Source organism: Gambusia affinis, linkage group LG04, assembly GCF_019740435.1.
Source record: "Gambusia affinis linkage group LG04, SWU_Gaff_1.0, whole genome shotgun sequence".
Lineage (NCBI taxonomy): Eukaryota > Metazoa > Chordata > Actinopteri > Cyprinodontiformes > Poeciliidae > Gambusia > Gambusia affinis.
The window spans coordinates 9,149,336-9,166,369 of NC_057871.1; the positions used below are offsets into that span (position 1 = coordinate 9,149,336).

The 17,034-nt window shown below is 37.2% G+C and overlaps 1 protein-coding gene across 12 annotated transcripts in view; it reads left to right on the forward strand.

Annotated features, from left to right (window-relative positions):
• The window catches only part of camk2d2 (calcium/calmodulin-dependent protein kinase (CaM kinase) II delta 2), a 51,288-nt gene that overhangs the window by 4,743 nt on the left and 29,511 nt on the right, over positions 1 to 17,034 (forward strand). For all 12 annotated transcript variants that reach the window (XM_044112944.1, XM_044112937.1, XM_044112936.1 and 9 more), the window contains exon 2: positions 1,591 to 1,685. In XM_044112944.1, the coding sequence (XP_043968879.1) occupies positions 1,591 to 1,685 (95 nt within the window). The remainder of the gene's footprint in view (positions 1 to 1,590; positions 1,686 to 17,034) is intronic.

A 17,034-nucleotide genomic window follows, 5' to 3' on the forward strand; every position in this document is an offset into this window, starting at 1 on the left:
TCTGGAGGATCCTCCACCTTGAGGTTCCAGAGGCACCAGCAGCTTCAAATGACTGTTTGCTGATTTGTAAGGGTATTTTAACAGCTGCTCTCTTAATACGATTAATTTGTCTAACAGAACCCTTCCTCATTATGCCTTTATCTGTACAAACCCATCCTTGTTCTGAATCAGCCACAAATCTCTTCACAGTACGATAACGCTTCAGTTTTTGTTAAATAGCTAATGTTTTCATACCTTGTCATGCGGCACTACACTATCTGATGATTTTTGTCAGCAGAGAGATTCTTTCTCTTTCCCATATTGCTTGAAGCCTGTGGCCTGCTTAATATTGTGGAACATCCTTTTCAAGTAGATTTTCTTTAATTGAACTCACCAGACAAACTAATCAACCCAGCTCTCTGAAATTAATTATAGTGATTCAAAGAGCCCTGACACACAATGCCATCTATAAATTTAATAGCACAGCAAAAAAAAAAAAATATATTTTTGACACTTCCATCCAATATGCATAATAATTTGGAACACGGTGTATACGTAACTGCTTTCAAAATATTGCTACTGGCTTTTCTGCCATAAGCAGTCATAAAAGATTTATTTAGTCAGTGTAAAAAAGGTTTTCCCTACTTTTTTAAACTAAGAGAAAATGACAAAGGATCTGTCATTATAAGCTTTCTTAGGTACACTTTTAAATGAGTAATTACTGCTGTTAGCATTAGTCCCTTTAATGTTCCCTTAAAAAAATAAAGATCCTTAGCTTAACTCTGCCAGTGTTTCCAAATCCAGAATGTTTTATGGCAAACTTTAAAGGCTTTGTAATGCATTCAGCTCTTCTTTTATCTAGAAAGTCTAACTCCAAAATAGTTGAAAAGTAGCAGCCTGAATGAACAGCAGACATGGCAGACATGTCTCCACAGAAAACTAGTAGCTTTTTAGGCCTTCTGTACTTTTTCTGGTAGAATCATGAAACACCTTGCTATGCTGTAAAAATATGATTTTTAATTTTCCAACCTCAGTTGCTAGGTTGCTCAGTTGCTTCCTGAAAGATGTTGCTATTTGTACAGTATTTCTGCTTGGGTATAATGTGTTCACTGACTGGAAGAAACCTGTTCTTTTTAGTTTGAGAACTACTGGGGAGTTGTAAGGCTTTTGAGGCTGAGATGCATCCATACCACACCAGTTTCATTCACCAGCTGTTTTCTCTCGCTGTATATTTTTATATTGTTTAATTTTCTTTTCTTTTTTTTTGCATGTTTTCATTGTTTCTGTTCTTCAAAATGTAACTTTTAGACCCCAATTGTAACATTTTCCCTCTTTCCAAAGGTTCAAAGAAAAGCTAACTGGAATAGTTTATTTTTGGTCGTCTAATTCACAACTAGCTCTCTGCTTGGGTCGGTTGCAACAAATTCTTCTTTGAACTCCTTTGACATTCTTTCCCGTAACTGTTTGATTCTGCCATCAAACACTTATTGAAAAAATCTGTAACAGAAACTTCATTCAGCCTAGAGAGTCAGATTGGCAAGTGGGCAGTTTTTTTTTTTTCATCGAAGACTCATCGCTGACGTATTTTATTTTGTTTGTGTTTAATTAAAGGGGAGCATTCTCTGTGGTCAGGAGGTGCGTGAAGATTTCATCTGGACAGGAGTATGCTGCTAAAATCATCAACACCAAGAAGCTTTCTGCCAGAGGTAAGGAAAACAAACATTTATGTAAGTAAAATAAATAAGGACACACTTTGCATGAATACCAGAAACACTCTCTGCTTGTCACTCAGTGAAGTGTTAATAGACTCTGAATGATGCTGCCTCTCAGAGTGGGCTTGAGGTTAGAGTGGCGCCACATGAGTGTGTGCACAGGTATTGTTAATGTCACTGACAGACAGACAGACAGACAGACAATCAAACATGTAGGCAGTGAGGAAAACATCTACCTTGAGTTTGAATGATGGTAGTTTTTTTTCCTGGTTTGCAGAAGGAAACAATGAACAGCAATGAACAGTAATATGTCATCCTCTATTTGCTCCTTTACACTTTTGGTGCACTGGTTTCCTTCCTATTTGTGTTATTCCTATTTGTCCTTTAGTTTCTATGCAAAATTTAGTCACACACAGCCTTGGATGTGTGTATGTGTTCTGTATTGATTCAGGGCTCTAGCTGGTCTTGTCGTCCCAGGGGCAGATCTCTTGCGAAGCCGACCCAGTTCTTTCACATCCGTCATTGTAATTGTAGCCGCTGGCCTGGTTGCCTCAAGCTTGGGACACACACACACACACACACACGCACACACACGCCCACACACGCACCCATATTCATACTCAAGCTCATAAAGACACACTCTCAAACATGTGCACGCACAAGCACAGCCATGACCCAACCTATTTGTGAATACTAACCGGTGGATTGTTGTGCCTCTAAGGTTTCCTTTCTTCTGTCAGAGTCCACTTTTGCCAACACTTGGTTTTTTGTGCAAAACAGGGACTGGTACCAGAGCACTCAGACAACTAAGACTCTTTTCTTCCTAGCTTTTTCCTAAGGTTGAATGATGGAAGAAGCTGACCACTTTGTAGTCAAAGTGTGGTCAAAGTATTTGACCACGCTTTGGGCCTGATCTCGAACGATTCCGAGTGCAGAACACTAAATTGCATGAGCAAACAACAAATTGGACGCGCAGCATGTGAGTGCGTTGCACGCAGTCAACAAAAATGGCACATGCAAAAGGAATGCAGATGTTCCCATTTAAATGAGGATTTTGTGTGAACTACCGGGTGTTGTCATTGAGAGTGACAGAGAGCAGAGAGGCCAGAAAAGAAAGATGAAGCTGAAAGCCATCGACTTGGAATGATGATAATAATATCGGTTAATAACCAGAGATTTCTATTTTACTCTTAACCCCAGGATTTCTACACATTTTTGAAGAATGCAACATTGAGGATGTTGAATCATTTGTGGTTTATATCTTTATCTGTGTTCTATTTTCACTCACAATCTAGAAAAATCCAATTTTCTTTTCGACTAGATAGCAATTTCAGTCCAAAGATGAGTGTTACACCCAGTTTCATTGTTCATTACAACACAGAATAATCTGAAGCAGGAATACATTTATGTCACCCATGAGCTCATGAATTTGTGCTTAGATATGTATTAGACTATAAAAAAGTTTGAATTATTGTTTTCTAATGTAATGAAGTTTGAAGTCTCAATTAGAACTATCAATGATTGAGAATCTTATTGACCTGACGAGATAGTGAAACGTGTGACAAGAAAAACAAGTTTAAGATTTAATTTTCTCAATAATGAGACAATGACATCCTAAGAACAGGTACAAATAAAATGTAATAAAAAGATACAAATGTTTTTTTGTCCATGATAGTGTCAGCCTCAATGATAATTTCCATTAATTCTGTTGGCTGCTAAACAAATGACTTCCTAGGGATAATAGTTTATCTCAACATCAAAGCTCAAGGCAATTGTGCCTCATGGTTATATTACACAGTATTATGACAGTCAGCCTGAGATTTTATGTCACGATAATGGGAAATATTAAATTGTTATTAAAACTCATGCTGGAGTTATCATTAAGATGAGGTGTTAATGTTACTTCATTATAGTATAACAGTAACCGTAACTGTTACCTTCAGTTATTAAAATGCTGTGTATATCAAAAGCAATTCTAAAGAATTTTTTGCTTCACATCTTATCTCTTTCCGATGTCTTGAAATTGGCCTGTCTCTGCTGCACACTTAAACAATAGTGATGTCAAGACATGCAGTGTTTGTAAATTTTCTTTACTTTCCTTTTTCTGAAAATACAAAACAACATTCATAAATCCGATGTGCGTCACACTATGGCTGCTATGTTCTACTGAGCTTACGTTCTTCAACACAGAACCTTAGGGCCCAAAGCTGCCCTAAGTGCCTGTTAAAAACTAATCCCTTTCTAGACACATTTCACTCTCAGCCAGAATAGTTACCAACATACAGTATGTATGAATGTTCAGCTTAACATTGACAATGAAACACTGTGCTTTTTAATAACTCCCCCCCCCAAAAAAAACCTTTTTGTTGGAAAGAGAATAGAATCATATTTTAATGGAAGGGGTGGGGGTTTCTTGATATAAAGTCCCCTGCAACTGGTCCCCCACATCTCTTTTATTACCTCCTTTTCTGACTCTCCCACTTCACCAGGTCATCCTAGCAATGCTACTCCATTCCAACCATTGACACATTTTACATCTGTTCTTAGGAGCAATGTAGTTTGAATGATAAGCTTAACAGATGCACAGTTCCTCCAGGTGTTTGCTAATTGCTTCTGCCACTAGTCTGGTGGAGAAGCAGAGGAGGGATGCTCTGAAGGCGGGGGCTCAGTTGGAGACTGAAGCTCCAAGGAGGAGGGTTGGGTAAATACACATTGAATAGCTGCCATGAGAGATTCAAGGCTTTCTCCAAGATGTATTAATGAGTCGAAGCAGCTCTCCAGGTATGTGTTTGAGGAGGAAATAACAGTATTACTTGGCATAAAGTGCAAAAAAAAAAAAAAAAAAAATCGATGTTGCGTAATACGCCTCCCCATAAAGCTATAATCAGTTCTCTCCACATAAAAAGGATTTTATTTTCTTAGGAAAATGCATTGCAATGTTCTGGTGCCTGAAGGGCCCTTACAAATAAATTTGGACCAGGATCTTTGAATGTCTTTAAATTTTTTATTTATTGTTAGCAGGTAGAGCTTGTATACCTAAAAATGTTATCTGTAAAACACATTAGCATTCTGATGAATGATTGATTAATTTGTCTCTTGATGGCTCACTGGCATCTAATTCCCCAAGCTGCCTTGACATGCCAGTGGCACTGCATGCTCTGAAAGTTTTGTTTACAACCTATAACTTTTCTGCATTCTGTTGATGTATTAGATAGTTATGTGTAGAAATGTTAACACCTTCTTACAATATTTCCACTGGACAGCTTCAGGGCAGACTAGGGCCCTGCATGTTTTAGATGCAGAGCCCTAGATGTGTCTCTGTTTCAGAACACTTGATTCAAATGATTGCATGACCCCCTCTGCATACCATCAAGTTCTGCAGAAGCTTGTAAATCAAGTCAGGTGTGTGGCAGAAGAAAATCACATAAAACATGAAAAGAAGTGGTCTCTGAAGACCGGAATTGAGAAAACATGCTCTAGGGGAGACCAAAAAAGCAAAAACAAACAGTGCAAGAAAATACAAAAACTATAAGGAGTTGTTTCATTTGTGCTCTTTGCCATTAATGTTCAAACATGGAGCGCACTCTTTAGGTAAACCGCAACAACTTGAGGCTTCAACAGGATTTTGATTTGTTTTGCAGCGGCGTTCCTTCTAATTTTTTTAAATCTTTAATTATTGCATGTTGCTACCAATAGAGAGCAGTCTAAGGAATATATGAATTGAAATTAACGAGACAATAAATTTCATTCTAAACTTGGTGGATTTACAATGTAAAAGTGTCAAAACCATTGCTGTACATCCAGAAGTGTAGTTCTGCTGAAAAAAATGACAAAAGGTAAATATTGGTTTTGTGCTGGAATTTTGCTGATTTTCTAATTTGGGTATTACATGTTTTTCATTCTTTCTTTTAAGATTTGTATTTTTGTCATCCTCTTGTTATTTTTTGTGATGAATGTTAGACTTGTGGTTTTGTCAGTGCAGCAGCGTGATTTTAAAGTTGTTAACTTTTTAAATGGCTGTACATAATAAGCCGTAAGGTACATTTTCACAACTCTTGCTTTGCATTTTATTGCTAACTATGGAAACGTGCTTATACTTGTTCAGTCAAAAGCATAGGGATTTTAAAGATCATTTTCAAAAATAAATAACTGGAATAATTCAAATATTTATGTTTACTGAATTCTCACTTTGATTGGCATGCCATCCTAATACTGGGTTGGGCTGGTTTTTTTGCTGTCAGTACTGCCTTCATTGCATAGATGTGCCCCAAACACTTCTTGAGTCCTTTAAATCATTTTAAGTTATAGCATCACCCAGTTAAGGTATGTTGTCAGCTGCACAGAAAATCTCCTGTTCCAGTACATCCCAAAGGTGCTCTAGTAGATTCAGAGCTGGTGACGGTAGAGACCTCTGGGGTACAGAGAACTCACTGTTGTCATTAGAGATGGTTTGAGCTGTATTGCATTGTGCATTATTGTGCTGGAAGGACATGAAGATGGGTACACTGTAATCCCAAAGGAATGGCCTCATAGTGTTAGACCACCAGCAGTAGTCTTAATTTATGCTTCCATGTTGTTTATACCAAAAGGTACAGACCACTTATCCTTTTGCTGATTTAACAAATGGAACCCAGTATAGTGCTGAGTAATAAAGCAACTTCAATTACTTATCAAAAGTCAGAAAATATTGATAATAATAATAAAGGTAGGCTTTAAAGTTTGGTAGGACAGACAGTGCATGTGGCTTAACGAGTGGTATGTGAGGCCACCGTTATTTCAGGATTTTTGCAATTTGGAAAACAGATGGAAATCAATAGTTTGAACTATTATTGCATTAGGTTCTGGTTGTGCTCTGTTAATATTCTATAAACACATTATCTTCTTTATTTTTTATTTTTAAGGTTGTTTCCTTTTCTAGTGGCCTTTATTTGATAGTGGTGAGACAGGAAAGCTGCTGTTGCGAGAGGGGGAAGACATGTGGCAAAGGTCAACAGGCCGGGACTGGAACCTGTGATGGCTGCGTCGAAGTCAAAGGCCGCCGTATATGGGGCACCATCGCCATGCCCCAGTAAACAGACGCCATCTTAAAGACTATACTTTTTTTTTGTTTGATGCAGTTTATGATAATTGTTTAAACTCTCCAATACTTAAAAGAGTGCTATGATAAATTTTTTGACCATAGCAGCAGAAACTTTCTTTGTACCTTTTTGTATTCTTTGTGTTGCATTTTTCATCTCTTCCATTCTGTCTTCTCTCTTACTGCTCTGCTGTCCTGTTTTTTGTGTGAAGACTCCTCTCGCTATTTCTCTGTTCTATCCGTGTTGACCCTCGCTTGCTCAGTCGGTAACAGACACCTCACCAGACGGATCGGTGTCTCACCACTTGCATAGACAGATTTTCCAAAAATACTGTGAAGAATAATCTCACTCCTTGTGCATGTGGGTCTGTCTCTAAAAACACACACTGTCTGATTGTGTGTGTATATTTTAAGGTTTACATACAGGACATGCTGGCGTCAGATACAGTCTTAGCCGCTTTACATGATAAGCTTCAGAATTGCAACTCTGATTCCAGTCTCTTTGGCAGGATCATAAGCCATTGCCCCAACCCCCCCCATCACCAACCCATATGCATTTGCAGGCGGTGTGTGTCAGTATCTGGAATTGACAGAGGTTTAAGATAGGACTGATGGCTGGAATGTGGGCAGATCAAAGCTCTGTGTGCATTTCCTGTCGTGTGGGCACGCATATGCGGTGGTCCTGCTGGGGCCGATCACTCGCTTGCAATCTACAATCCCGATTGCTCAGCATTTCATTAGGAGCAGTAGATGAGTCAGAGAACAAGAGGGGGCAAGAGAATATGGCAAGAGGGGAAGAAAATGATAGGAAGCAGCAAAAAAGGGAGATAATAAGAGAAAGGATGGCAAGTCAGTACTTGAGTTTTTGTGTTCATGCATTGAGACGCTCTCCCACAGCAGTTGATTTGTACTCTTCCTTCATGCTTGTGTTGGTGTCCTGTCACTGCTTCTCTGCTTGCCATCTCTTGTCACTTTATATTTGCTGATGGTGTGCTGTGCATGTGTGGGTGTGTGCTGCCATGCTGTCGCTTGTGCATGCCTGTAAACCCTCATCTGTTCTTAAGTGTCTAGAATATATAAAAGACAAAGCTTGTTCATTTCATTTTTATAGTTATTGTATAACAGAAATGGGGCAAAGCCTTGTTTGTTTGAAAAATCCCTGAATTTTATTCAAACAAAATAATTTTTTAATTTGTCTTAAACGTTCCTCCTTTTCACGGTCATCTTTCTTTTCAAACTAACCCTCAGTCAGAATAGACTTTTGTTAGCAAGAGATTTTTTATTTTTCTCCTCATTTTTATTTTTTAAATTTGTATTAAGTCACTGTTGGTCTGACTCACCTTGCTTTGTTGAGAGGTAAAATGAGAGATTGCAGAGACATGACGATATGAACGAGATGGAGATTGGAGAAACAGGAGGGAAGGGGAATCACATGACTCACTGGGTACTTGAAGGCTAAAAATAAATGCTGGTCGTGCTCTCATGCTGTCTGTCTCTATCTGACACACACATGTGAGTGCACACGGCTTTGAAAGTATTCCATCTTTTGAACGACACCACGGTTTTTGGTTTCAGTAAAAGCCTTTCATTGGCAAATGTGCCTCTGCACAATCTGTAAATCTGTAAAAATATACAATATGTCAGTTACCAGCAAATTGTATCCAATGTATTTTGCGTGCAATTTGTTGACAGTTTATCACTTCAATTGCTTCTTAATTTATTGCTATGCAAAAGGCCAAAAATTTTATTGAGATGAGATGTACTTTTTTGGACAGAAGAATTCATGTTTGAAATGTGGATATGGATATTTACTTTTTAGACATTTCCTGTTGCTAGCTTGAGACATTGAAGTACATACAAATGATAAAATAATAACACCAGGCATTGGCTGCTATGAGATTCTCACTGTATACTTTTGCGTAAATCATGGTCTCACTGTACCATGACATTAATGTGTAAAATTTATAGCATATCATCTAATTGCTTTTATTTAGGGACTGTATTTCAACATGTTAATTTTGATTTATTAATTACACAGAATGTAACAATTTTAATGCAATTAGTAATTTTTTTTAATTTTTACATACAGCTGTCTCAAATTGGAAACTATTTGCTTGTTTCTGGTACACCTGTAAATCTAATGCATAAGCAATTTGGTATCCACCTTAGACCTGGTGGTATTGCTTTAAAATCGTTTTTGATATTGAGTAAGATAGCGAAAAATCAGTCGATTGAACTGTCTTGTTACAGATTCATTTTTGCGTTATTTGTTGCAGTTGCTGTGGATTATCTTGTGGCTTCAGTGGTAGAGATACCAAATCTATGGTTGTTAACCAACATAAATTACAAACCTAAATCTAAAGTCTTAATGAAAGATTAATATTGAGTTCCCATTCTGGTAGATTTTAGAGGACAGACGCAACCGGAAAATTAAGCCTGACTTCAAAGGATAATTTCATCTTTAGTAAAACAGAGTCTTGTATAAGCTGGAAATGAAAATTGCAGCTGTTGGATTTAAAATTGCCTTTCGGTGACTCACTCTGTAAGGAAAGAACCTAGAGCATGATAAATAAGCCTAATAGACTTCAAAAACAGCTTTCTTAATTATACAGCATGTGCTCCCAATGTCTCTTTGTATGTTGTTTGTCCTCCCTCTAGGTTTTCTCCTTGTCTGGCCCCATGGCAATTAATCTGTTCTTTAAGTGCTGCTGTATGTGGATTTTGTAAAAGACCTCAACAAAAAATAAACTATTCTGTTGTTCTGCCACTGTGTAATGTTCTTACAGTGCTATTAATAAAATAATTATTCTAATGTGATGTTCATTTAAAGGGTAAATTTTGGTACCGGGTGATACCGGGGCTTTGAGCTGCATTGCGTGACAATCGCAGTACCGTGTCTTATATCAGGATGTCTGATATAAAGACAGACATTCTTATATCTGTCAGTGGGAGCGACTCAGGCTGCCTGTAGCGAATCCGGCATTTAGCAGCCTGATTAAGTTAAAGTCAGAAGTTTTCTCTGCAGCCGAATCATTTCTGTGTTTAGGGGCGAGGCGGGTTTTTTTTCCGCTATTGCAAGGACAATTGCAAAAATATAAATAGAAACAATTTTTATAACGTCAACATCAGACCTACGTTTTTATTCACAAACCAGTGTATAAAAAAAAAATCTTCTTGCCCATAATTTCATAGTTAGAGGCGCAGATCCGCCCCCCTCCTCGTCACCTTTTGGACCCGGTAACTGAAAAACATGGAGGCAGAGAAACTGAGTCATTATTAGACTGAGGGCAGCCAGACTAGTTTATTTTGCTAAATTATTATATTCAGCTAAATATAATTGCTGAGGGACACAAGCAGGCCTTCTGACATACAAAAAAATAGAAAATTGAAAAAAACCAAAAAACTCAAAAAGGGCACTAGCGCATCAAGGATAAAAGGGGCAGGGGCTCAAGCCCCCATTCCCCCCCTCTGCATGTGCCAGTTTTTACATAAAAATCATTAGGCATTATTTATTTTTTTAATATTATTTTTCTCTAATGACACACAACCACAAATTGGAGTTAGAGATATTACACCTCTCAGATGTATTACATTTACATTCAGAAGGTGAGAGATTATTTTCAGTACCGCCTCCTATGCGAACACAGTTTTGCTCACTTACAGCACCTATGTAGTCGTAATTATTGAGATGTGCATTTCAAGAAATGGGTAAAATCAGTGTTTTCTGTTTTTGTGGGACATTCATCTCGCTGTCAAAGTGATGGATGCAAACCTTGTAACTTAGTGTTAATTTTCTGATACAGGATAAAGGACATATAGCTGGATGTTTTTAAACAGATGTTCAAAATATTTTTGACAGATAATTACATCTGTAACCAGATGTTTCTTCATGAATTTCTGCATTGTTAGTTGGATTGTAGATATGGATATCTGCCTGTAAATAATAATGATTCTGCCACAAGATCTACTGATTTGTCCATAATTGCTTCTATTTTGTAAAAATGTGAAACGCTTATTTCTGTTTTTTTTTTTGCAGATGATGGAAAATTTTATCTGCAGCAGGTAAAATCTGAAGTAGCTTTTTGGGTACAGTGGAAATATAAACAAATTATCTATTAACTTTTGGAAAAGCAAGCTGCAATATGAAAACTTCACATCTTGTATCATCTCTAAAAAAGGAAATCATGGGACAATGAAAAGTGCGCTTTTATAGAATTTTCACTCTGACCAGAAATAAGCTTGAAACTAATATGAACCAACATGAAAAAATGTATACATTGAGAATAGCGCATCTTGTCTGAACTTATGAAGAAATTTTAAATATCAACACGCATGTGTTACATGTGCTAAACTACGAAGTTCTGTTAAGATAACATAAAAATCTCTGGCACTGTGAGAATATTTTTGAAATAATTACAATTATAATAATAATGTTTTTTTCTTTGAAATTACACTTTGGACAAATGGTTTATTTTAATTATCATTATAGTTTGACTTGAACCTTGACTAAAGTAGGGCATCTATATACAGGAGCTTCAGCATTTATTCTTTCAGTTTTACCTTGTTTAATATTTTTTATCCTTTCTGTAACATTAAAAGACAATATTCTCAAAGTGAACCTGTAATACTCTGATGCTTGTATTATTACCTCTGTGCTGCAGATGCTCCTCACCTGCAGCCTACAAAAGTTAGCTTAATGTTGGGCTCATAAATATTAACAAGGCACAGTATGGCCTGATTTATGCATGCAAATCTCTGTATTTAATTACAGAAGTGTTTGTGTACCTGCTTGTTTTTCTTGGTCATTCTGTCGGGATGTCTTCAAACTATCCTCTTCAGATTAAAATTATTTCACATATTTGACTGTGTCTGCTTTAAACTTGAACACGATAACAAAACATTCCCATGATGTACTCACAGGCATACTCTTGGAGCAGTTTTATCTTTGACACCAGCTGCCTTTGTTTCTCCTTCGGGGAGAAGCTTGGGAGTTATTGGTTTCATAACTCTTCCTCTGTTGGTAACCAGCCGAGGGTGACGGTGTCTCTGCTTTTTGAATGGTTTTATTAGGCCCCTGTGTTCTGTAAGCTGAAGAATATAACTGTGTGGAGGAAGATTGTGCCGCTGCTGCCCAATAAGGATGTTACATTTGCCTTACTTAATCTTTTTAATTAAAACTCTTAATTAATTTAGAGGACAGCATTTCTGTTAACCTGCTGTGCTACACGTGGCTGGGATTTGCCTTAGTGTAACAGTTAAGACTAAGGATATGATTTATTGTTTAAAAGTATACTTTGACTGAGGCCAACCCAGAGAGTGTCTACAGCCTGTTTGACATGTCACACCAAGAAATCATACAAAGTAAACTCATATAGATCAGCAATCCAAAGTATCAAAAACTGTCAAATCTTGGAATTTAACCTGGACCTGTTTGGTATCCATCATAGTCCTGGTGGTGTTTCTCTGAAAACTGGCTGTTTTTTTTAAATTAGGATAACAGAAAGTCAATCAAGTGACATAAAAGTTGAATTATTTGTTGCGCTGTTTGCAGCTATGCCTATAAATGGCAGAAGATTAGCTTGTGACTTCAGTGGTTGTGTTAAACATGCATCCAAAGTAAAATGGGACTGCTTTTGTGATCTCTAGTTTAGTTTCCTCACCTTATGGACAGATGAGGAGCTCACTGTACTTTTCAAGAAATCCATACCTGTCAAGTCTCCCGTTTTGACTGGGAAACAACCGTATTTTACCCCTCTGCCCCGGGTTGCTCCCGCATTAATATTTTTCCATACATTTCCTCTATGAGATTCAGCATTCATAGCTGTAATGAGTGGTTGCTTTAATTGTCTTCCCCTTCTATCATTGCTGACCAGTGTGCCCATACTCATACTGGTATAACAGTATCTGCTACACTTACCTGTTATGAAACCTCTATTTTATTCATATTCTAAATGATGTGTCACTGACCTGCTTTGCTTTTTTTATTTCTTTATTTTTCCATTCACGTTTTATCCTTAAACTCTCTCTTTCTGTTCCCTAATTTGGCATTATTGGATATAAAGGTTGTGAAGTCAAACTCTTCAGTATAATACATTCCTGCACAACAGTTGCACATGTGAGCCTTCAGGAAACTAAAAGAGGAAGAGGCCAGCTGGTTGGGTCTGCATGGGAAATTCTCAAATTGTCTCATGATGGATATGATGGTGCAATGATTGTTTTGAGGGGGGCAGTCAGTTTTGAAACAGTGTCATTGCAACACTTTGGAGTTAGTTAGTGAACTCCAAAGACTTTATTTGGAGATTTTTATGGATATCTTTTTAAATATCCAAAGAAAGTAAGATAATAAACAAATTTGCTTGGTCTAATACTTCAAACTCCTCTGCTCTTTCAGAATAAACAAAGGGAAAAGCTGCAGGTTCAAAGAAATTATCCCACTGTATACAGAGGAAAATTATTCATTTTGAACACTTTCACTATGCCAATTATAGAGAGACGAAAAGGTTACTTTATGTTAGTGAAAGTTTAGAGAATTATTTTTTTTGGTACTTTGTATAATCTTTGGAAAAATATTAACCTCCTTTTGCAGCAACAATTACATTCATGAGGCTTGGTGTATTTCTACCCTGTAACTTAGGAAGAATTTAAATAAGAATGGAAAGCTCCTCCATTTTCAAGGTTTTAAAGATCTTTATTAATGGCCTAATGCTGAGTTAGAAGTGTTGGTTCCCAGACTACCTGTGAGAAACCTGATAACCCAGGTATAGAAGGTAATGACTCTGTCTAGACAGAACGGGTCAGACTGAATGGACACTGCACATGTCATGACATGAACTTGCTGTTCTCATTTTTGCAATAATTAATAAAGTATAGTTTGAGTGAAAATCATTGATCGCTGCGTGGGAACTAAGAGTGACAATTCATCAGGGGAAACTCCTTTTACTTTTTAATATTTTTTCCATGATCACTTCCTTTACTTCCCTCTTTAAAATTTTTACTATTTTTCTTTTTCTGGCTGCCATAAGCATTGTGGCCTTCGCCTCCTCATCATCATTACTGATTAAATGAGTTAATAGAAATGAGCCCACTTCATAATGTTGAACAGTCTTTAAAGTTTTGCTTTTGGAGTCCTCAAATATCTGTGGTGTCAGGGAGGAAGTATGCAAAGTTTACAAAGACTCAAATGACTCCTTTTCAATTCTCTTAGTAAATAATTCACTATGAGCGTCTCAGTTTCATGACCTTAAGAAAAAGCAAAACACAAAAATGTATTCCTGAGAACAAGATGATACGAGTTTCTTCAGAGGATTGCAGTGAGTGTGACACAAAACTCTCCAAAAATATTTTCTTTGTTATAGTACTCGAGTGTTGTACATCATAGCGGATTTTTAAATTTGATATTGAAGAGAAAAGTGTTAAGTAGCCATTCCCACTGCAAACTAAAAATATGAATACGCAGAAATTGAGTTAGGCTTAAATAGACTGAAGTTTCAAAGTCTTACCAAGTGATTGCAGCTGAATGGATTAGATTAACATCTGGACCTTATGTAGTGCATTGAAAAGTATTCATAACCCTTGAATTGTTCACATCTTTTCATATTACAGCCTCATACTTCAATGCATTTTATTGGGATTTTATGTGATGGAAGAACACATGACAGTGCAAGGTTTCCAAAATGTTTAGCAAATAAAACATCTGAAAAAAATAGGACCTGCATCTGTATTCAGTCCTATCCTCTAGTAGTGTGTACTTTGTAAAAAGTATTTTAGAACCCCTGATTGGTGCATTTACAACTGTAGGTCTTGTAAGGTTCATATCTTCCAGCTATCTAGAAAAATAAATGTTGACCCTTTATTTTTACCTCAAACTCAGTCACAAGTAAGGTTTTCTTACAGGATTACTATAAATTTAGCTTCATCAATCTTACATGATATGGCCACTACCATCTAACACAGTGGGTATGTTGTGTTCAGTTTTTTTATGATGTCAGGTTTTCACAGCTTTTGCATGCAGTCCAAAAAGCTTAGTTTTAGTCTCATCTGGCCAAAGTACTTACTTTCAAATGCTTGCTGTTTCCCCACATGGATTGTGGAAAACTGACACAGGATTTATTACAACTTTCTATCAATGACTGTTTTATTATTGACTCCACAAAGGGTGACTACATAAGAACATGGCTGAAATGTCTTATGTCAATTGAATTTTCCATCTGAGCTTTGGATCTTTGTCACTCTTCAGAGTTACCATAGACTTCTTGGGTTTCACATAAAAATTTTTTAATCCAGGACAGAACTGCCAGGAGGACGCCGGTGTCCCCAGTGACCCATTGACCTGCATGTGACAGTATTTGGGGTGACAGTTAAAGGGTTAAAGTTTGCAGTGACAACATAAAAAAACCCCATAAAAAATAAAAAGTAAAACAAAAGTTTTATACTTTTGCAAGGCACTGCAATTATAAAGCCAGCAGTCAATTTTAACAAACGTAAGCAAAGTGCCTCTCAAAGCTTCCGCCGCATTGAGGATCAAGCTTGCACATTTGCACTGACACCTAAATATTTTAAAGCTTTTCTGTCATTGACTTGCAACACATTATCAAGTTTAGGCGGTTTCAGTGTCAAGCAGATTTCAGACTTGCTTACAGTAGCAATGTTTATATTAAAGGGGATTTACTAGAGTAAAATATAAAAGAAAATGTTGGGTCAACCAAAAATCTTCACATGCATTCATACACTCTAATCCAAGTTACCCAATACTTCTTTGCTGTTTTTTGAATAAGGGCATTCTCAGTGAAAAGGCAAGTTGCATAGATAAACAACTTTAACAACAGACTGGATGGACAGACTAGCACTTCTATCTCACATAGCCTTCAGAATTGAGCTGAACATTTTTTTGCATTATTTGTGACAGTTTGAGTTCTTTATCTCATTTCAAAAACAGATGAATTCAAACTAAAAGCTTGCATGATGATGACACCTATAGAACTATTTTTCTGCCCAATGTTCTTTAGAGTTTTATAGTTGCACAAAAACTCTCGGGATGTCTGCCATTTGCATGCAAGGCTGGTTCCACTGCAGAGGAGAACGAGAGGCCTGGCGCTCTGATTGGTGCAGGAGTTGCTAGACAACAGATGTCCAGCCAGCTAGGAGGTGTACTACCTGTGGAGAAAGGAAAGAGTGGGTGAGAGAGAAGGGAAAGCAGAGTGAAAGTAAAGGTTGGAAAATGCTGAGGAGGAGTGTGGCTTTCATGTGACAGGCATTTGCAGTGTGCAGTTTGTTGGTGAGCACAGCAGCAAATGCCATGTGTGTTAACTCTCCAAGTTAGAGAAAAATCCCCCCCGAAATGTCTGATAAATCCTCAATGTGGGGAATGTGTTTTCCACAAAGCGCCTCAGACCAACAGATAACAGCTTTTGATAAAAATATAGGTAATTTGTTTTATATTCTTACAACCAAAGGCAGCTTAAAATCATTACAGCACATAAAAATAACCAAAGGTACAGATCTTCACGTAACAGAGAAAATAACTCACTCATGTAAGAAAACCTGAAGTTAGGGTCAATCCAGGTGACTTTTGGAAATTTACAGGCAAAAATAAGGTTGAGAAAGATAGAATAGGAGAGATGCTAAATAAGTATTTTTCAGTAACATAGTGAGACTGAGAGAGCAATTAGTGACCTTGCTCTGAGGGTCATGTTAATAAAACAGCGTCAACTGAGCTGTCCTTGTTTCAGGCTCTGTCTGCGGCTCTGTGCTCGTCTGTTTTTGTCTACATTTGGCAGTACAGTGAAATATTATTTAAATGGACATGTCCTCACAGGCAATATGGAAAATCTGCAGCACAACAAAGTAGCTGTATTAGGCTCTATGTGCAGGAGTGAGAGCAAGCCTTTACAGAATAGATATATTATGCTTCTTTTCACAAGATGATTTTTCTAAGGCATTATGTAGTTTAGGATATTTAAGTCAGATTGTGTTAAAAGCAGTGAAAGCAGTTAGAATTTGTTTTAAGCCTATTAGGTATAAGTCCAAATTAGTTTGTCCTGGAACATAAAGGTACTAGCTAGTCCGAAAGGAGACTAGAAAACGGTCGACTTTTTTTTTTACCTTCATGCAAAAAACTCAAAATTCAAGAATGTCCTTGTGGTTTATGGAAACTCTATTTTATGAACCTATTAAGCCTCATCATGTTAGCATTTGGTCAGCATTAGCACTGAAGCCACTGGTTGTTAACACAGTAAATGGAGGTAGGAGGCAGTGCGTCACCAACAA